Source organism: Silurus meridionalis, chromosome 29 (genome assembly GCF_014805685.1).
Source record: "Silurus meridionalis isolate SWU-2019-XX chromosome 29, ASM1480568v1, whole genome shotgun sequence".
NCBI lineage: Eukaryota > Metazoa > Chordata > Actinopteri > Siluriformes > Siluridae > Silurus > Silurus meridionalis.
In genome coordinates this window covers 1,342,726-1,364,020 of record NC_060912.1, presented here as the reverse complement: position 1 = coordinate 1,364,020, position 21,295 = coordinate 1,342,726, and the positions used below count along the sequence as shown (strand labels likewise).

The window sequence follows — 21,295 nt, the reverse complement described above, 5'->3', positions numbered from 1 at the left end:
AAGCCGAGTTCATTAGACACAGTTCTAAGCTCAGACGTCTGGCATTTACACAAGAACCTATAAGGTTAACTGTTCTGGCCTACTTTGTCTTAATAAAAGAAAGGCGCACAGACTGTATCTCGAAATGCTGCTACCTTTATAATTGCTTTATTAATTATAACGAGATGGTACATACATTTGCAGCGTTTGTTTTAGAACCGACGGTTGAATTGAGGTCACACAGCTCTCACTTCATATAATAAAAGGGTTAGAAGGCTCGAGAAAGCTCAGGTTTAATGACACAGCAGTCGACTATAATTTGTGCAACAATCAGCCGGTAATAAGTGTAATTGAAATGTCAGAAGCTCTGAAACCGTTTTCCGGACACACACACACACAAAACATTCTATAGACAAGACATTATGGACAACTAAGCATGAGATTTTAACATCTCAATCCACAGTACGTTCCATTCGCTCTTATAATAACCAAAAGTCTGGAAGATGTTCCACTAAATGTTGAAGGAGGCTTGTAGAAAGTTGTGGAGATCCATTCAGACAGGTAAAATCAGGTTCTGATGTAGGTTAGAAGGTGAGGAAGCCTGGGTGCAGTCAGCATTCATGTTCATCCCATTAGGGGTTTAAAGCTTGATGGCCAATCAAGATCTTTTACACACAATCTTCACATCTTCATGGAGCTGGAATTGTGCACTTTTTTCAGGTTTGGAATTTTTTTTTTAAATGCCGTATATTTTACTTACACACGAGAATAAAAACCTTTTCAAGAAAAGTCTGAAGTATTCAAAACTGGTACAAACTGTGGCATTTTCAGCACCTGAACAGCTCCACACGTGTATAAACATTGTTTCTAAATGCGCTGAAGGAAAACATTCAGGCGCGAGATGATGAGAGAGAAAAGTGTTCACATTTCATACTCTCACCTTTGCTCAGACGATTGCATGTTCATGCGTCATCATCCGCCGACTTGTCGCTCGTTGCCCTGCATTTGTGTTTCAGTGGCAATTACGGTGGCAGACAAACACTGCATGTCTGGATAGGGTTCCTTTGGGGAACATTGCACCATTTCCGTTTTTTTTATTTTATTTTTTTTTTTATTATTGAGATTTATCATATATTTTTTACATATTGGTAGACCATATACATATTTTAAAGGGGTTTTAGGGAGGGATGGGGAGTGTGGAGTGAGAAGGAATGCCACTTTTCGATTTTCCATTTGAGGGAATTACAAGAGAATTATTCACAGTCCCATCGAACAACAAAGAGTTTTCCTAAAATGCAGATCCACATTATAAAACTAACATTCTTTTCTAACACTGAGACAGATTATAAATGGAATATTGGAAGGGGTGGAGAAGTTTCCGCTTCGGGAGGCGCAAAATAGGAGGTCGGAGAAGGGAAAAAAACGAGGGAATGTGAGAAAGAAGGGAGGTCAGGAGGAAAAGAGGTGCAAGAACGATGCACAATACACACAATGGTTTCTAAACACTCATCATGCTGCACCAAGATCTCATCAGAAAAAAAAAAAAAAACCAAGTACCGAGCTCTGGGGGGGATAAAAATGGAGCCTGATTGGCTACAGCAATGCTACATGAGATTGGTAGGAATATCTGACCGAATGTTGATGATATTAAAGGTTATGTGTAATACCCAGACATTTTTTTTTATTATGATACCCTCTGGACCCCAAAAAAAACACGTAAACTCAACCCAAATGAGCAACAGCTCGTCAATTAGGTCTCGCGAGCACAGAGTTGATTTCGGTCTCTGGGAAACCTGCAAATATTTCTGTATAATGGTGCAAAAACGAGACTGAGATCGCAGTTATAGATATAAATAATAACCTTCGTCTTTGGTGGTAAAACAGAAAAAAAAAACACGCCTCAAAATTGGAAAAATTTAAAATGATAAAGATAAAAAAAATAATAATTGTGAAGTTGCTCTTTTGAGATTTTGTGCAATGACATCATGCATCACAACATGACAGTACAGGTAGGAATATAACGAGACCTGGGTGGCTTCAACCGACCGCAGGGCTTCATCCTATTCTTTTCCCAAGGTCACACACGTATGTGAGACTATTTTGTATTTCTAGAGGGAATAAACTCAACCTAGAGCTGATGAAGGGATGCGATCGTCCGAATTAGCGCCGGCCGTGACGAATCAGAATACGAATCAGATCTGGGTGTAAGATGGGTGCGTTAAGGGTTTTATGTGGATTGGTCTCGTTGTACAGTGGAGAGATGGAGAGAAGGTGGAGTTCGTCCGCTCCACTCCTTCAGCTGGCCGTCCTTAAAGAGGAGGTTAACGGCAGGGAGGGGGACGCCGGATTCAGCCGGCGGCTGGCAGAGAGGCCCTGATAGACCACTGTCCGGGTCTCCGGAAATGCTGCAATCCTAGAAGACGATAAAAAAAAATACAAGCGAAAGGAATGACCGGACTGGAACCAAAATATTATCCACTGAACGTATCAAGAACGCGGCTTACTTGGAATGACTGGATAAAACTCAGAACTTTCAAGGACAGCTTTCGACTGGAATGCAGTAGTTCATGAAGACTGGAAAGAGAAGTGGATCATTTATGAGGAATCATATTTATAACGTGTTTTAACACTTATTACAGTGCATGTGGTTGTCTATGAAATCCTGTATATAGAAAACTCTGGAAAAAAAAACATTCTAAATCTCTATAAAAATGAATAAATTTGACCAAAATGACCAAAAAGACTGTGATTGTCCATAAACCAGAGCTTAAAATGCCCAAAAGGTGTCCAAAACCTTGCAGCTTGATGCTGATAGATCAGTACGAACCATTTTCCCACTCTAAGGGTATACACGGTGTGGTCAAAAGTATTGGAACACCTGATTTCTCCACCTATACGTGTTTTAAGCAGTTAATTCGGATCGGGTCAGAACACACGTGTACGAGACGTCCGGCCTGCGGGGTTTTAGTTACCTGTCTTTGCTGCAGAGTTTGTGGGAGACGATCCTCTCGCACACTTTACGGTTCAGCTCCGAGCCGAAGAGTGGCATTCCGAAGCACAGCTCCAGAGGCACCCACTCGTCCTCGCTGGAGGAACCTACAGGCAAAAAAACAGAAAAAAAAAAAAAATCAGACTGTGACGTGTCACGCGTATTGAGTTGGTCTCGCCGTGTCACACACGTACCCTCTGTTCCCTGTTTCTTACTGCTGTCCCCGTTGTTCTCCTCAGTAACCAGCTCGAAAGATTCACTGCTTCCATTGGCGTCAAAGCCGGTACCGAACTCGGGGTCTCCTTGAACAAGAGAAGACATGATGTCCTCAGGAACGGTATATATATATATATATATATATATATATATATATATATATATATATATATATATATATATATATATATATATATATACACACACACACACACACACACATTAAGAGCAATTAAAAGGCTAACCGAGTTAGAGATAAAAAGCTGTCCTATTAAAACCCTTTCCCGTATTCTAATGTAATTGGCGCTCTCGCTGAGATCCAGGGCTAATGATCGCTCTAAAGGTCTTCTCCTAATCTTTCTTCTGAATATGGGCGAAAACAAAAAGCTTTAATGATCAGCGCCGGCTCTCACCAGCCGCGTCGGCGTCGCTCGGCCTGCAGAGGTTCCTGTTGCTGCTGTTTAACATTGTGATGTAGCCACACTGGTGCTCCAGATCCACTTTGTCCCGCAGGACCTTCAGAGCCTTGTGTGTGCACATGTTGGAATAGGAGAACTCTGGTACAGGGAGAAAAAAAAAAAGAGCTCATGATGTGGATCTGATAAACATCTGATAAATCAGGATTCTTTTATGAAAGTGGTGATACCTCCTTTGAGCTCGTCTTCGTCGAAAGGGAACGGGATATAAACGGTTTCTCCGTGACCGTGAATGCCTTGACCCTGTCGGGGCGGGAGGAAGAAAAAGAAAGACGGCGTGTCAGAGGAGAACTCTGTCGCTCCGGCGAAGCGGCTTGAGGACATCGTTTGGATTTGTGTACCTGTATGAGAACCGCGGAGTGAGTCAGGGCGTCGTTCAGCATGGTCAGGACGTTTGACGAGGGCACCACGCCGGGGTCATGACCCCAGGATGTGATCATGAGCCGATCGTAGGCCTGAAGAAGAAAAACAAAGCGGGTACAAACCCATTTGTGTGCACATTTCAAGAAATGTCATTTAGCTTAAAAAAGGCACAGGCACACACACACACACACACACACACACACACTTACTTCAGTATGCAATTTTTAAATAAAAACTACTATGGTTGAAAGCTCCTTCCCCTTTATTGGAAAATGATCCATTCCTGAGTGATCGCACTGACAGGGTACCTACCTGGAAGATTTCTGGTAGTTTCCGTAGTCTAGAGCCCTTAGACAGCAGGAGAGAAGGAGGGCCCTGGCCAGTCACATGGTACAAATACAGCTTAAACCAAATAGAGCTGACTTCAGGAATCGCTGGTCCAATGTGCTGGAGGACAAAAAAAAAACATACACTATATGGACAACGGTTTGTGGACACCTGGTTCATATGTGCTTCCTTTTGAGCATCAGTAAATGGAAAATATCATGGTTTATCCGTTCTATACAGTGGTGTGCCTCTAAGTCTGTGGGAACATTTTGGGGAAGAACCATACATGGTTTTTTCCCCGTCTCCATCCCCCCCTGTCCTCTACATCTGCCTCTTTCACACCAACTACCTGCATGTCTTCCCTCACCACATCCATAAACCTCCTCCTTGGTCTTCCTCTGCTCCTCCTTCCTGGTGTCTCCATCCTCAGCATTCTCCTACTGATATACCCCATGTCCCTCCTCTGCACATGTCCAAACCATCTCAATCTCACCTCCCTCACCTTGTCTCCAAAACATCCTACATGTGCTGTCCCTCTAATAAATTAATTTCTAATCCTGTCCATCGTCGTCACTCCAGACGAACATCTCAGCATTATATAAATATATAAATATATGATCGAACAATCATCTGTTCAGAATTCGGTTATTGGTAATGAACAGTGTTAACAGAAACATATACACACACACACACACACACACACACACACACACACACACACACACACACCTGCTTGGAAATCCTACTGAGAGTCGTGGAGGTCTAAATAATTGATGAAGGTCATGTGACAGGGACAAAAAAAAGCTTGTTTGCTCCTTTTTTTTTTTTTTTTTTTACAAACAGGTCGTTTTTTTTCTTTTTACTTTACGCTTCGATTAATTGAGCACCTTAAGTATGAGTAGTATTTGAGGATGAAGTCGAAAATTTTGTTGATTAGAAGAAAACTACTAATGAGGTAACAAACTAGCACTCAGCACCAGACGAGTCTCCAGACAAGGAGGACGAGGAGGAGGAGGAGGAGGAGGAAGTGAAGGCGGGGCTTACCTGAGGTGTACAGCTGCTGACTGGTCGGATCTCGTTGCTTAGCGGCGCCATGGAAACCAGGAGCTTGTAGTTCTTGTTGAGCACGCGGCTGCAGGTGGCAGGATCCAATCCCAGCAGACTCTCACATCGGAGGAGGTCCAGAGGCAGGCCTGAGGGGAGAAAACGCACGTGTACACACACACACACACACGCACACACACACGCACACACACGCACACACGCACACACAATGAATCGAATGCACAATTAGATCTAGCGCTGACGCGGTTGTATTTGTATTAATAATTGAATTATTCTTTTTCGTTTGGAAATAATGTAAATAGGGTATAAAAAAAAGAATTCTAATAATAATAGAAATATAAATAGAAGTAATAGAACACTGAGGGATCACCTATATTTGGTACGTCAGGGCCCTGATCAGGAGTGAGTTCTTTGTTGTAGCGCAGAAAGAGTATTGTGTTCCTGAGGGTAAGTGCATGATCGAAATACCTCTGAGCTTCTCCTTCAGCAGTGCTTTCCACCTTCACACACACACACACACACACACACACACACACACACACATTTATTACCAGCGATTATTATCTCGTCTTTACATATACACAGTGTGTGTGTTGTGAATAAAATCTACAAGTCAAGCAGGAAATGGGTTTAGGCTTAAATAAGTGATAAGAAGAAGCCAAGAGAAATGTGTGTGTGTGTGTGTGTGTGTGTGTGTGTGTGTGTGTGTGTGTACTCTGTATAATAAGTTAGCAGGCTTTCCTGCCTCTTCACCAGCAGCTCGCAGGATGAGACTGTTTGTCTCCCGTGCAGAGGCTCAGTTCCCATGGTGCATGGTAATGAAGTCTTTTTTACCTTCTCCAGTTCCATCAAAAAGCTGTCCAGAGTCTCGTCAGACAGCTTCCCAACCTCGAACATGGTCACCGCGTGGCTCTTCAAATTCTGTCCGACAAATAAAAAAAACTGAATTACTTTCTTCATACAATGAACCATTTTAATCGCTTTACAGGGAACATCTGCTCTGCTTCTGGTCTACATTCAGCCTAGGATGAGCCGAAAATAATCTACATGCAACACATCCACCTTTAAACTGGATGGTCTACAAGAGAAGAAGACCTTACTAGGTTCCAGGTAGGGGGTGGTATCAAAAAGGTTACGAGACTCCTTCAAAATACTCCCAATGCACTTTTCCCTTCATTTGAACCAGGAGACCCAAAACTGTGCGCAAAATCATCTCCATGAAGATCTGCTTTAAATGGGTTGGAGCCATTTGCTATAAACCCTCTTGAACACCTTTGGGATGATTGTAAACGCCGACTGCACCCCAGAACATCCTCACCTTCTCACCTCCACTAATCAGTACCGAACTTTACTGACTGCTTAAATGAATTCTCCACATATCTCCACAAATCTAGTGGAACATCTTCCCAGAGAAGTGGAGCTTATTATGCTTTCTAAGATAATAAATGGAAGTATAAGAGGTGAAAATGAAAGGTTGAAAGGTTTGGGTGGAACTCACGGGGGAAAGGTTGCCCATCATGAGGAAGGCTGTGAGGGTGGAATCGAACAGGAAGGCGATTCTCTTCGTAGGAGCCGCAGGAATACTCAAACTACTCACACTGACTGCGTCTGAAAGAGAAAAAATATGTTTTGGTTAAATTCTACCTTTTGTATTTAGATTTCGAATGCTTTGTTCTGATTGGTCAGAAGGTGTGGGTCTGATAGCACAGTCGATATCTGAGTTCCCAGGGGAGCGTAATAAGTGACAGACCACAAGTTTGTTTGGTCTCCGCCTCGAGCGGATTTTTTTTTTTTATCAGTATTACATTTTAAAAAAACATACACAACAATGATAGAGGTATAAAAAATATCCAGAGATGTTAGAAAACTGGGCTCGGCTATGATACAGCGCCCCCTAGAGCACAGACTGTTAAGGGCCCCAAAAATGGAAGCAGGGCTTGAACCCCTGACCTTCTGATCAGTAAACCCAGAGCCTTAACTCATAGGTTTGCTCATGCCAGGTGTGTGATATGACCTTTTAAACTTGTTTTTTTTTTGAGACGTGTTTACTCTCAGGTCACGTCTGTATGCAATTAAACATGTTTTTTTTTTATCTGAAAAGTATTTAAGGTCAAATGAATGCGATGCTCTGTGTGTAAATGAGCTCTCGCTGTGCATATGTAATGTTTTTCCGTTTCACCTTGGTCCTCCAAACTGGTGGTGTCCGTGTCAGTCGCGGAGGAACCAGCCTCCATTACTGGGCTGCCCCCCTCCCAGGACAACAGCATCTTCTGGGGGTCCATAGTGCCCCTAAAACACACAAACACCCCACACACACACACACACACACATACACACACACACACCAAGCAGAACGTCAGAAATGCGCTCGGTTCAAGCTCTGAAAAAAAACGAAAACTCATGTAGAAACTCAACTGGTTGGCGTACTTCAGTCTGTTAACAGAGGGGGCGCTTTTCCACGACTGGTGCAGCTGGTCGGGGCTGATCACCTGACCTTTCTTGATGGCGAAACCAAGTCGGCAATACATGGACACGGCGTTCTGCATTCGAAACGCGGATTTAAGATTAGCGTTGTGTTTTAAAGCAACAAAAGTCTTCATATTGTATAAACGTGAGCGCTACACAGACGTGGACAGATCGATCGATAGCCGCCACGAAAATCTCGAAACATCTCAAAAATCATTCCATTATTTTTTAAATACAAAAATACTTGAATACAATAATGGCCACTCCTAACGTAATATTTAGAGGCTGCAAATTTCAGAAGATTTCAATAAGACAGGTTCCAGGTGGTCTGGAACACACTTCCTGAGCAAACTGCTCCAGCTGTCTCAGGTTTGAAGGTTCTTCTCCAGTTTCCATAGATGTTAGATAGATTTTAGATCAGGGCCGCTTTTGAATGAAAGGCCGCTTCAGAATGACCTAAAGTTTTGTTCTTGGATGTTCCTGGGTGCTGGATATTAGATGTATGTGTTTGTCCTGATGGAGGACTCAAGGCTCCTAATGTTACAGCAAATCTATTTGTCTTTTGGAGGTCTATAAGGTACACAAGCAAGCTGGGGTTGAAGTACGCACCTTCACCAGGCCCAGGTCGATCTGCAGGACGTTCGCCAGCTGAAGAGAAAGAAATAAACAAGTCGAATAAAGCGTTATGTATGAAGGATATACCCTGAATACCAGGGTTTCTGCAGATTTCATAAAATCTCATTTAAGACCTCTAAGACCATTAAGAATGACATTTTTAGACCCATAAGATTTTACACCTGTGGTAAAAGAACAGAAAGCTGATTGATGCATCTTATTTGTAGTCGTAATACAGCTAATTATATTTAAACCGGTGAAATAACAACACCACCACGGACAATAACAAACGAAAACAACCTAAAGTGCTGCAGGAGCATTTCAATGAGGTTAGAGGGAAAGTTATATGGACATTGGAAAATTAAGACCTGTTTAAAATTAAGACCTACAACTAAGAATTTAAGACTTTTAAAGACCTGAAATTTGGATTTTTTGAATTTTTGACCTTTCTTAGACTTTGTGTGAAATGCAGAAATTGAGCAAGAATCGTACAAAAACTCGAGGGTTTTCGATGAGCTGCACTGCATGTGGCATCTCAGAGTGTTCCCTTTTCTTCCAGTACGCTTTTCTCCTAAAGGTGGAGCCCAATGATATATCCTAGCTGGATGGCAATTAAGAAATCATGAAATAAAAAAGCCTGAGCAGAAGATTTAAATTATTAACTGTAAATTGCAATACAGGTAAATGAGCAAATGGGGGCGCATGAGAGTCTCAGGAGTGTTTCATTCGTGCTCGTTTAGTAGCCAATCACTTGTCATTAAAAGCTCGGGAAAAAAATTAATCGATTAATAAACAGTACCATGTACCTCGGACACGTTGGTCTGCTCATCGATGGACACGAAGATTTTGTACAGCAGCGTCTCGAAGTAATCGCCCTGGACCCTGTTCATGACAAACCCCTCCAGAGGGGGCACTGTGGGCAGAACAAAATGAACATATCATCTATCTGCTGTGGATGCCTAAACCGTCATACTATAAGGCCAAAAGTATTGAGACACTTGACTTTTCCAGCCATATGTGTTTTTTTGTTACTGCAAACTTGGAGGTACATAATTGTATATGATGTCTTAAGATTGAAGATGATGTCAGTTGCATAAATTTTCTTTCAGTTGAACCAGAAGACCCAAACCTGTTCCAGCATGACAAAGCCACCTCCATGAAGATCTGCTTTACATGGGTTGGAACTGTGTGGAGGATCTGGAGTGTCCTGCTTTAGTGCTATAAACTCTATTGAACACCTTTGGGATGAATGTGAACGCTGACTGCACCCCAGGAACCTCCTCACCTTCTCACCTACATTAGTGCTTGACTTTTCCAACCCTGCCGAATGAGTCTCCACAATCCTCCACAAAATCTAACCGAACATCTTCCCAGAAGAGTGGACATTATTATGACAGGAAATGGGGACTAAATGTGGAATGTAATGGTCTTGTTTGTTTGGTCAGCAAATTGTTCAGCATTCTGCATTCAGCAATGAAACAGTTGCATGGATGATAAAAGTTCTTCACAAAAAACATACATCTCAGACTTTCGGACCTCAAAATCGGAGTAAGTTTGCAATCCGACACTTCTCCACTCATTGCATTATTCACCTTTACACTGATAACTACATACCTGATATACAGCTGTCATCAGATATGGGTACATCAAGGTATATAAAGCCCCTGTTATACAGACCTGAATAAGAAAAGAACAAAATGTACATATAAAAACCTGTCGCTTGAATACATAAGCAGTCATTCAGCAGCTTCCTCAGTTAAAAATAGTACAGATTGCACTTCATACAGCTCAAACTGCTGCACTCTGTCGTAACACGTCATATTATGTTTCAACTGGATTCTCGTGCAGATGAATTTCTGTCAGCGTGAGCCGCTCGGATATGACACTCACTGAGAACCACGTTGTACTCCATCGATCCAGTCAGCTGAGGTCCGGCATCAATCATCTTATCAATGGCCTTCTTCTCGGCTGAAGAACAGATCTGTAATCGATCAACACAAAGCGGCACTCAGAATGACACCACTACTGACGAGGAGTGTTTTGAGGACAGAATTGGTTTAGGTAAAGAAGGGAAGAATAAATTATATAAATATAATGTGTGTGTGTGTGTATATACATAACGACATTCTATTGAGTCCAAATGTGAAATTTTTGTCTCTAACAGAAAAACCTTATAAGATGGAAACCAGGAGAAAAGATGTCAGCAGACTACCTCACCCTGAAAAGTCACACATTAAAGTGAAAGCTTAATAGTTTGGGGTTGTTTGGGAGCATGGAAAGTTCCAGAAAGTGAAAGGAATCCTGAATCAACATTCCATACTTTAACACCATGCAATTCCGTCTGGACTGCGGCTCATTGGAACCGACTTCACCATAAGACAAGAACGGCCTGCCAAGTCACCACACCGAAATCCCATTGACCTGCTCTGGGATAAACTGGATCATAAAGAAATCTCCAACTAGTGAAGAACATCTCTGGCAGGTACAAAAGACATGGCAGAGTATTTCGGCTGAATGTTTGGAGAACTGTCCAGGTGCTGAAATTGTGTAAAGCTTCTTCGTGCTAAGGGAGGATTTTTCAATACGTTTGTTTGAACAAAGTAAATCTCCGTTACATTACTGAGTTTGTTGCATAGAAACAAAAGGAACATGCAATTGTCTCTACAATAAAAAAGACTCAGAGTTTTCTAGCTTTTGACAGGAAATGCACACAATTCCACAATCCCTATCAGCCACTAGAGACCACAGTAGGAGCATTCTTAGCACAGCAGTGACACTGGAATGGTGGTGTGTGGTGCTGCTCATAACAGTATTTCTCAGCTTATTAAACACCTCAGTGTCAACGCAGAAGTAAAAATAGTCACCAAAAAAATCACTATCTGACAGCAGACTTGAATAAAATGGAAAAAAGTTGAATGCAAATGAAATACTGATGATTTATGATGTGCTTTGGTCCTAGGAAGATCTGGGTTCTACAATCTATACAAATTTATTAAGCACATTTAGGTTTATCTGATAAAATGGACAAATTAAAGGTACACTATATGGGCAAAAGTTTATAGACACCTGACTATAAGATTGGTATGTGCTTTTTGAGTGTCCCATTCCACATTTAGTTCCAATTTCCTTGTATAATAGCCTCCACTCTTCTCTTCTAGGAAGATGTTCCACTACATCTTGTGGAGATTTGTGCTCATTTAGCCAGGTAATAAATGCAGAAGATCTTCCACTATAAAGTCAGGTGTCCCAATACTTTTGCCAGTGTAGTCAAAGTATACCGAATAATGTATAAGAAATATAATCCTGCTTTGATTATACGTCACCAATCGATGCAAATAATATTGGGGCAATAAAAGTGTCACAACTACAAAAACATCATCATGAGGACCATCAAAACAAAGTTCTGGCAATTTTGGTATCTATCAGGAGTTTGTTCTGGGGAAAAAAATCCTAAACTTTGAACATCTCGCAGAGCTCCATTGAATCTATTATTTATGCAAAAAAACTAAATCGGTAAGCAGGAAGTCATAAGTCATAGATACAACCAGTAGTTTATAGCTTGGACACGTCACAAACCTGGACTTTACCGAACAAACAAAGTGTCACAAAGAAGAGTTTTTTGAAAAAATAACTACAATAATCTCCAAGGTTAAACCTGCTACACATCACAGTGAGCAAATTCACTATTCCTGCAAGTGAAGCATGGTGGAGGTAGCACCATGATGTGAGGATGTATTTCATCTGTCTGCCTGGCAAGACAGATGGCGCCAAATACAATCAAAGAAAACGTCTGTGAGACATGACACTGAGCAGATGGAATTCTCTCCTGCAGAAATACGACACTGGGCATTCAGCTAAGGTTTCGCAGGAATGGTTTAAAGCTAGACCTCGATCTGAAGATTAGTGTTTAATAATGTCCATCCAATCTGGCGATCGAGAAGAAGTATGAGCAAAAATATGCCCCAGACATGCAAACTTGACAAACATCTCGCATAAATGTATCACATAGCGAGTCTGATGTACCAAATCTTATCCAGAAGCTTTTCTTTTAATTATGCATCATTAAATCCAACTCTCAAAAGATTTGATTGCTCACCCTTATGTCGTCCTCGGTGATGAAGCCGGTCTGCGCCACCCACCACGGTTCCACCGAGATCTCCACTGGCTTGGCTGGCAGGAGGTCCCTTGCTGATTTTCTACGGAAGAATTTCTGGTCGGGGACAGATGCTAGGCTTAGGCGAGAGCATGTGCATTTCATCAAATCTACAAGACATGACTCTCGGAGGAGCACTACAGTGCTCTCCTCTGGGTTCTTCTGAACGCAGCCGGATTTCTTAGACCATCTGATGGTTTTCATGCTAACAAATCCTGAGAGAGCTTCCACACACTTCATTAACATAGCTGCATTTTTTTTTTTTTTTCAAATGAAGGCACCAAGACAGATTGTGCTGAAGATCATTTAGATTTTTTGGTTTTCACTCTTACTTTGGATGATCTGCACTGGTTCATCAGATCGATGTATTGGTTCCGTCCAATTCCGAGAAGCCTTAAACCTGAAAATACAGAGTTATTGATCAATTATAATCTATTCCAGGGGTCCCTACAACTACACATTTGAAACGGTCCTCTGAACATATTTGTTTTACTCATATCATATCTGTATTTAATAATAAATGCCGGCTTTCCAACTTAAATGTCCCTTAGTTATTAATAGAGGTCGAGGCACCGATAATTAATCACTATCAGCAAAAATCCATACCGATACTTTTTCCGACTTCCGGTCCTCTCTCATTACAACAGCGGCCTCTAGAGGCGAATTACATACAACATGTGAGACTGCGTGCTGCACAGAGAGCGCTATATTATATTTATTATTTATAATGTATTAATTATATAATTATATTTATTGCATATTGTATATATAGTCATATTTATTAGTTTTGTCATATGTTCCTGATTCAGTACTGCTTTTGTCTTTTTGTAATAAAGTTTAGTTCTATTTTACATGGAGTGGTAAGGTTGTTTTTTCCAGTATCCATTTAAAAAATATATATTGGTTGATGAATGGATTATCAGCAAGTACGAACCAACCTAGCTATCGATATCGTTTCAGTATAATCCAATCGGTCGACCTCTAGTTTTTAATATAACCTGCTTATTTGTTAGATTCATCCGCCAACCATATACATAAGTGTGTAAATTATTTAAATAATAAACTAACAAATACTTTTCAAATGATAATAAAATCTTGATAATAATACTGGGACTCACTCCAGCACATGTCATTTTTCTGTTACAGACCACCCTATTACAGTGAGAAAATAAAGTTTCAGGACCCCTGGTCTAGAGATTATAATAAAGTCTAGATGTATATAAACAGTAAACACACACATTGTCCATACCCGAGGCTCCTAGACAGCAAGGTCAAGTATAAGGATTAAAACCGACAAGGGCCACATGAAAGCCTGAATCACAACACTCACGCTCTCGACTGAAGCAGCTTCTCGGGTGTTTACTGACTGAGACGGAACACTTCACATCTCAAAGCTTTTCTTTAAGATATAAATAACTAACATGCATCCATATTTTATAGCCTTGTTGCCTCACAATCCCAAATTCAATCCCAGGAGACTTGAATCTCGAGCGCTACTAACTGCCAGTGAGTGTGTGAATAAGTGTGTGAACACGAGTTCGTACGTCCCATCTATTGTTCATTAAATACACTCTGGATCCAACCAGACAGCCAGGTTTCTTCTAACTGGGTTACACTGCACTGTGATGAAGCAGGAGTAGCAGCTGTGACTTGTCTTGATCAGTGGGAGAGAATGGAGAGATCAGTGGAGCAGTGGAAGAGAACAAGGAGATTAATGGAGCAGCGGAAGAGGATGGAGGGGTCAGTGGATCAGTGGCAGAGAACATGGAGATCAATGGAGCAGTTGAAAAGAATGAGAAGATCTTCGAATCGGTGGTAGAGGATGGAGAGATCATTGGAGTTGTTGTATAGAATGAGGAGATCAATGGAGCAGTGAAAGAGAATAAAAGATCCGTGGAGCAGTGGAAGAAAATGAGGAGGTCAGTGAAGCAGTGGAAAAGAAACGGGAGATCGTTGGAGGAGAACCCAGAGATCAATGGAGCAGTGGAAGAAAATGAGATCAGTGGAGCATTGGTAGAGGATGGAGGGGTCAGTAGAGCAGTGGAAGAGAACACGGAGATCAATGGAGCAGTGGAAGAAAATGAGAGGGGGTTCAGTGAAGATCGTGGAACTACTGATTAATCGAACTTCGCTACAATGACACCTGCAAATGGCCAGATGATTCTCCATCCCATATCTACAAAGGCTTCATATTTTGCTTTGAACAATCCTGGTAGCTTTTATGGTGTGAGCAACCAAAAAAGCTCTGAAATCCAATGATCCTCCTCTTTATTTAAAGTCCCTCAAGCCAGAAGCACACACACACACACACACACACACACACACACACACACACACACTTCTTTTTATTTATCTTTCTATTATTTACTGGCTGTTTTTATCTCCACCTGATGTGAATTCAAGCCGAGTCTATTCCATTGCGGATGCTACTTATGGGCAGGTCGATACGCTCATGTAGTATTGACATCACGATAAAGTATATCACAATATATTTTCGGCGATACCGTAATATTTCTGTAAAATAAAAATAAATGAATAAAATATTTCGGCGTTTCCACAAAAACATGGCCTTGCGCTGCCTGCTACTGCTCACACACTGCTGAGCTCTTTTGGCTGCTGGCCATGTGAGTGAGCATGAGAAGGTCACTGATGATAGTTAATCACGGGGCAAAACAAGAGAAGAACTTACAGTCAGCGGCGGTGAAGTTGGGCAGAGAGTCGTAGCTCTTCTCGCTGTTCATAATGTCCTGTAGATATAAAGTAAAGCAAAGGTGTGAGATCTTCCATGGAGAACATTGTATTATAATCATAATAAGTGTTAACCCATATGTGGTCCTTCTCCAAACTACAAATTTGTAGGGAGCCTGAAATCTTTTCATCAAGTGAACCAGAAGTCTCAAACCTATTCCAGCTTCATGAAGATCTGGTTTAAATGGGTTGGATGTATATAGATGATTTCCTGCTATAGAGCTCAAACCCTAGTGAACACCCTTGAGATGAATGTAAACTGCACCTCAGGCCTCCTCACCTTCTCACCTCCATTTTACAACCTGGCTAAATGAATCTCCAGAAACCTCCACAAAAACTTCTTCCCCAGAAGAGTGGAGGTTCTTAAAGCAGGAAATGGAGAGTAAATGTGGAATGGGATGTTCAAAAAGATTCACACACCAATCATGTTCAGGTGTCCACAAAAATATGCCCATATAGTATACATTTGAATATCAGAACTCAGAGTGAAAGATCTTCATAGTGAAGATCTTCACTGGCCTGTTCAAGAACCCTGTTGAAATTGTCAGGATGAATTGCCCCCCAGGCCTCCTTGCCTTCTCACTTACATCCCTCTCTGACTTTACTACCAGGCTGTATGAATCTCCACAAATCTCCACAAATCTTGTGGAACATCTTCCTAAAAGATGTATTTTTCAGACATGTATCAGAATCCGCCCACGCATGGAAGTTGCATGGGTTACTGAGCGCTCGCTGGGAACTTGATGGCCGCCCCAGGCAACCATATGCAGCGGCAGACGGTCAGCTCTAGCGGTTGCAGGACTCCAGACAGCGATGTGTGGAAGAAGAAGTTGTGTTTGTGGTACAATAGTAAGTTCATTGCCTGCATTTGAACCTCATAAAACTCAGACTGGATCTACTGAACATCCATTCCACATTTACTCTCCATTTCCTGCTTTAGGAACCTCCACTCTTCTGAGAAGAAGTTCTACTAGATTTTGTGGAGATTCATTCAGGCTGGGATGGAGGCAGTCAGCGTTCACTTTTATCCCAAAGGTGTTCATTAGGGTTAATAGCTCTAAATTTCCACATCTTCCAACCCATGGAAAGCAGATCTTCATGGAGCTGGCTTTGTGTACACTAGCATCGTCATATACAATGTGTGCCAACCGTTTGGTAAAGAACCTCATATTAGTGAAAAGTCGAATGTCCTAAAATTTTTTGTCCATAAATATTGGGACATCTGACATTCCCAGTTCAAATTCATCGCAGAAGTGAAGAACTTCACTTCACTTCATCCGTGAAGCTCACGTTCATGCTGGAACAGGTTTGGGCCTGTCGGTTCGGTTGACGCTACGGCACACAAAGCCGGTCTGTGCGGATACGTTTGCAGAAGAACCTCATACGGGTGCGATCGCAATCAGCGTGAGAATTACTCAAACGTTTTCCACACATCGTACACCATAAACCACTGAACCATCCACGTTTTACTTCTTCCCAGCTCCTGAATGCCCTGAATCCGATCAAAGGTTCTGTCATCAAACCCGACAGAATAGTGTGTTCAAAATAAACACGGAAAGAATTACGGACTTTCGCTGGTAGATCGATAAACTACTACACGTTAAAGTTAAACCTTTTACAAACAAATAAATGCCCATAAATTCCTACATGCAATTACAGCACTTCATAAACAATCCCTCATTCTCCCCACAGCAGAGCCAAATGTCATTGAAGGCCATTCCTGACAAGTGACACGTACAAAACACACCCAGGATGGACCTCAACCATTCAGCAGCATGTCATAATGTTGAACAACGTCAGAATTTCTGACGTTCCCCTCGCACCAAGGTCAATGAACGTCTAGTCTGATGGAGGAAAAGAAATTCGCCACTGTAAATTTGTGCGTTTGGGGGAAAAGCTGCTTCTTTGATCAAAAATACTGTTCTGGACTCATGTGGAACATCTCAGTTTCTTTAGACTGGACTGTAGATCTTTCCATGTAGATCTATTCTCTATAGACCTATAACAGTGGTTATTTCCCCACAGATTTCTACAGATTTCTCCTTGTAAATTATTTTCCTATAGATCTCTCCCTGTAGATCTCTCCCTGTAGATCTCTTCCTGTAGATCTCTCCATGTAGATCTATTCCCTATAGACCTGTAACAGTGGTTATTTCCCCACAGATTTCTCCTTGTAAATTATTTTCCTATAGATCTCTCCCTGTAGATCTCTTCCTGTATATCTCTCCATGTAGATCTCTCCATGTAGATCTATTCCCTATAGATCTCTTCCTGTAGATCTCTCCATGTAGGTCTTTCCGTGTAGATCTCTCTATGTAGGTCTTTCCGTGTAGATCTCTCAATGTAAATCCCTCCATGGATTTTCTTCCCTACAGAACTCTCCTGATAGAGCACTCTCTGTAGATCTCTCCATGTAGTTCTCTTACTGTAGATCTCTCCATGTAGATTTCTTCCTGTAGATCTCTCCCTACAGAACTCTCCTGATAGATATCTCTCTACAGTTTGTTTTCCCTGTAGATAGCTCCATGTACACCTTTTCCTGTAGAGCTCTTACTGCATATCTCAGTTTAAAAATAAATCCCCAAAAATGCTTATATTTGGCCTGTGTGTAACTTTATATTTATACCCCTGTGAAACAGGAAGTCAAGGTTGAACAATTTCCTGTTTCAGTCACCCGGGTGTACTAGAAAACGTTAAATATCAATGGTACTTTAAACAGATTTAACTTGTATGAATTGTATATACTTTGAGAGAATTATATTTTATTATATATTAAAACTGAGAGGAAACTGTTCTACTGTTTGTGCCTGCACTGTAAAAGAGCTTCTCCTCGTCCCATCATGGCTTCACTTCTGTGCTACAGCTGAAGTTATATTTCACTGCTGCTGCATTGCTGACATGCAGAGGAGAAATAAACGTCTCAGCTTTGGTGCTATGAGGTTGTCTGCGGCTTTTATTTGGGGAATAGGGACGACAATTAACAACAAATCACTGGTCAGAAAACGAGCGAGACAGAAACTAATGCACTGCAGACAATCTCCTGAAACTCATTTCGAGTTCATTTTATTTGTTTAACACTTTAAAACAACATTTACTCGGCTGGTCAGGAAGTACTGAACAAATAGTTTAGATCTTTCTCTGTAGATCTCTTACTATAGATCTCTCCCTATACATTTCTTCTTGTAGATCTCTTCCTGCAGAATTGTTCCTGTAGATCTCTTTGTAGATCCTATTTCCTGCAGATCAGTCTCACTAGATCTCTTCCTTTAATTCTCTCCAAATAGATCTCTCTTTGTAGATCTATTGCTGTAGATCAATTGCCATAGATCTGTACCTGTAGATCCCTCCATGTAGATCTCTCACTGTATATCCCTCACTGTAGTTCTCTACATGTAGATCTCTACCTGTAGATCTCTTTCTGTAGATCTCTTCCTGTAGATCCTACTCCCTACAGATCAGTCTCAGTAGATCTCTCCATGTAGTTCTCTCCCTATAAATCTCTCCTTGTAGATCTATTGCTGTAGATCAATTGCCATAGATCTGTACCTGTAGATCCCTCCATGTAGATCTCTTCCTGTATACCCCTCACTGTAGCTCTATACCTGGAGATCTATCCCTGTAGATCTCTACCTGTAGATCTCTACCTGTAGATTTCTCGTTGTAGATCTCTTCCTGTAGATCTCTCCCTGTAGATCTCTCCTGTATATGTCTCCTTGTAGATCTCTCCCTGCAGAATTGTTCCTGTAGATCTCTTTGTAGATCCTACTCCCTGCAGATCAGTCTCAGTAGATCTCTCCCTGTAGTTCTCTCTCGATAGATCTCTCCTTGTAGATCTATTGCTGTAGATCAATTGACATAGATCTGTACCTGTAGATTCCTCCATGTAGATATCTACCTGCATATCTTTCCCTGTAGATCTTTCCCTGTAGATCCCTCCCTGTAGATCCCTCCCTGTAGATCTTTCCCTGTAGATCCCTCCCTGTTGATCTTTCCCTGTTGATCCCTCCCTGTATATCTCTTGGAATTAAAGGAATGAATTAGATTTTTCCTTTTTTTAAATTTGGTTTGTATTATTGTACGTACATATTTATATATTATATTGTTTATGTTTTTATATATTATGTTTGTCTCCATTTGTCTCCATTTTTGGATTATTTGCGTGTTCAAGCATTGACGCCGCACCTCCATGATGCTGATGTAGTATGAGAAGGGAGTGACCCGTAACCCTTTGACCATGATGTCGGAGAGGTGGTATGGGTACAGCATCAGGTGCTCACGGCTGTACTTCAGCAGCTCCTCGTAATAGCTCCTCTCGTCCTTCTTCACGTGCCTGACTGTCATGCGGAGAAAAAAAAAACATGACATCTCAATCCACAATTATATTTTGTGTAAATAAAGAAGATCCAGGATCCTTTAGAATGTTCTTACCCAGGTTGTTGCGAAACCGGAGCTGGTTCCGTATGCTGTACAGCAAGACCTGCTTGTCATACTCCCGCTGTGAGTTTCCAAGACTCTGCAAATACAAGAAATGGATGAGAAGTTCAAAAGGAGATATCAATTATCTCAACAATATCGTGCTTTCGATCCCAAGCCTGAATTTCTGCATGCCAGATGCCTCAATACCACGACCTGTAAGCATGACTAGGTGTTTGCATGATGGTCTGTAAAGGCTCAGACAGATTATGTGATTTAAGGAACATTGCAAGAACATTGATGATGATGATGATGATGATGATAGGATGAGGAAAAGAAAGTTCTTTAAAGTCTCAGACAGATGATGTGATGTGAGGAACATTGCAAGAACATTGATGACTGACTGTGGCGGTGATCTTCAAACAGTCACAGATAATGTAATGCGAGGAACATTGCAAGAACGATGATGATGATGATGATGATGATGATAAAGATGAGGAAAAGAAGGTTCTTTAAGATTTAGACAGATGATGTGATTTGAGGAACATTGCAAGAACATTGATGATGATGATGATGATGATGACGATAAGGATAAGGAAAAGAAAGTTATTTTAAGTCTCAGACAGATGATGTGATGTGAGGAACATTGCAAGAACATTGATGATGATGATGATGATGATGATGATGATGATAATTATAAGGATGAGGAAAAGAAAGTTCTTCAAAGTCTCAGACAGATGATGTGATGTGAGGAACATTGCAAGAACGGTGATGATGACGATGACCTTTAAAGGCTCAGATAGATGATGTGAGGAACGCTGATGAGAAGTAGAAGGAGACTCAGAGAGATGATATGATGTGAGGAACATTGCAGGAACGATAATGATGATGATGATGATGATGATGATGGTGATGATGATGATGATGGTTTTTGAAGGCTCCGACAGACATATTCATGTATGACATCTCATGCTACCTATAATCAGCCCTGTTAGGATGCACAGTCCAGGTGTTTACCTGCTTGACATTGGCCGGAAGCTTGTTCCACGGGTAATTCTGCCTGATGTGAAATTCCACGTCCGTGTTCATCGCTGTGTTTCCGCGGCTCCGCAGCTAAAAGGCCAGCGCCGGGGTTTCCGGGTAAGTCTGAGCCGACTGTACCCTCCCTCAGCCGCAATTACCACAACCTTTAACCCCCCCAAAATATAACCACCAAATAAAATAAATACACTGTAACACGATTCCACCAGAACGTCCACTTCCTTGTCGTATAGCCAGGCAACCCGTTACGTCACGCGTCCACCTACTGTCGTCACTTCCGCCCAGCGTGTAAAGAACGGGCTGTAACAATAAAATGGGTTGCAAAAAAAAAACCTTCTAGTGGACTACCGTAGTTCACTCGGGCAGTTCATTTTAAACCCTACGTAGTGCGCATGTCCCGGATGTAAGGCGCAATTTGAAACAAAGCCTCTCTAAAGAACGAAT

The 21,295-nt window shown here is 41.5% G+C and overlaps 1 protein-coding gene across 3 annotated transcripts; it reads right to left on the bottom strand.

Annotated features, from left to right (window-relative positions):
• Positions 1-1,879: 1,879 nt before the first annotated feature.
• Positions 1,880-21,117, bottom strand: fam91a1 (family with sequence similarity 91 member A1). 3 transcript variants are annotated; one of them, XM_046844032.1, is made up of 24 exons: positions 20,828-21,117; positions 19,826-19,910; positions 19,580-19,731; positions 15,339-15,396; positions 12,982-13,049; positions 12,593-12,706; positions 10,387-10,477; positions 10,111-10,173; positions 9,303-9,409; positions 8,491-8,529; positions 7,831-7,955; positions 7,595-7,704; positions 6,914-7,023; positions 6,250-6,336; positions 5,786-5,915; positions 5,395-5,543; positions 4,336-4,470; positions 4,002-4,115; positions 3,831-3,903; positions 3,598-3,741; positions 3,163-3,270; positions 2,952-3,075; positions 2,484-2,553; positions 1,880-2,392 (listed from the first exon to the last, which is right to left on the bottom strand). In XM_046844032.1, exons 1-24 carry the CDS (start codon positions 20,897-20,899, stop codon positions 2,207-2,209), a joined length of 2,514 nt encoding a protein of 837 aa, XP_046699988.1. In that variant the 5' UTR covers positions 20,900-21,117; the 3' UTR covers positions 1,880-2,206. The 3 variants fall into 3 exon arrangements, with proteins under 3 accessions (XP_046699988.1, XP_046699989.1, XP_046699990.1); XM_046844033.1 differs by having other exon boundaries at positions 3,163-3,267; XM_046844034.1 differs by having other exon boundaries at positions 7,843-7,955.
• Positions 21,118-21,295: the final 178 nt, after the last annotated feature.

Excerpts from the sequence above, each read along its gene's own strand:
- fam91a1 (XM_046844032.1), bottom strand. The coding sequence starts at position 20,899 with ATGAACACGGACGTGGAATTTCACATCAGGCAGAATTACCCGTGGAAC. Across the intron at positions 10,478-12,592 it reads TCACCGAGGACGACATAAGG|ATCTGTTCTTCAGCCGAGAA; the intron begins GTGAGCAATCAA and ends GATCGATTACAG. Across the intron at positions 5,544-5,785 it reads CCCTGACGTACCAAATATAG|GCCTGCCTCTGGACCTCCTC; the intron begins GTGATCCCTCAG and ends TTCTCCCCTCAG.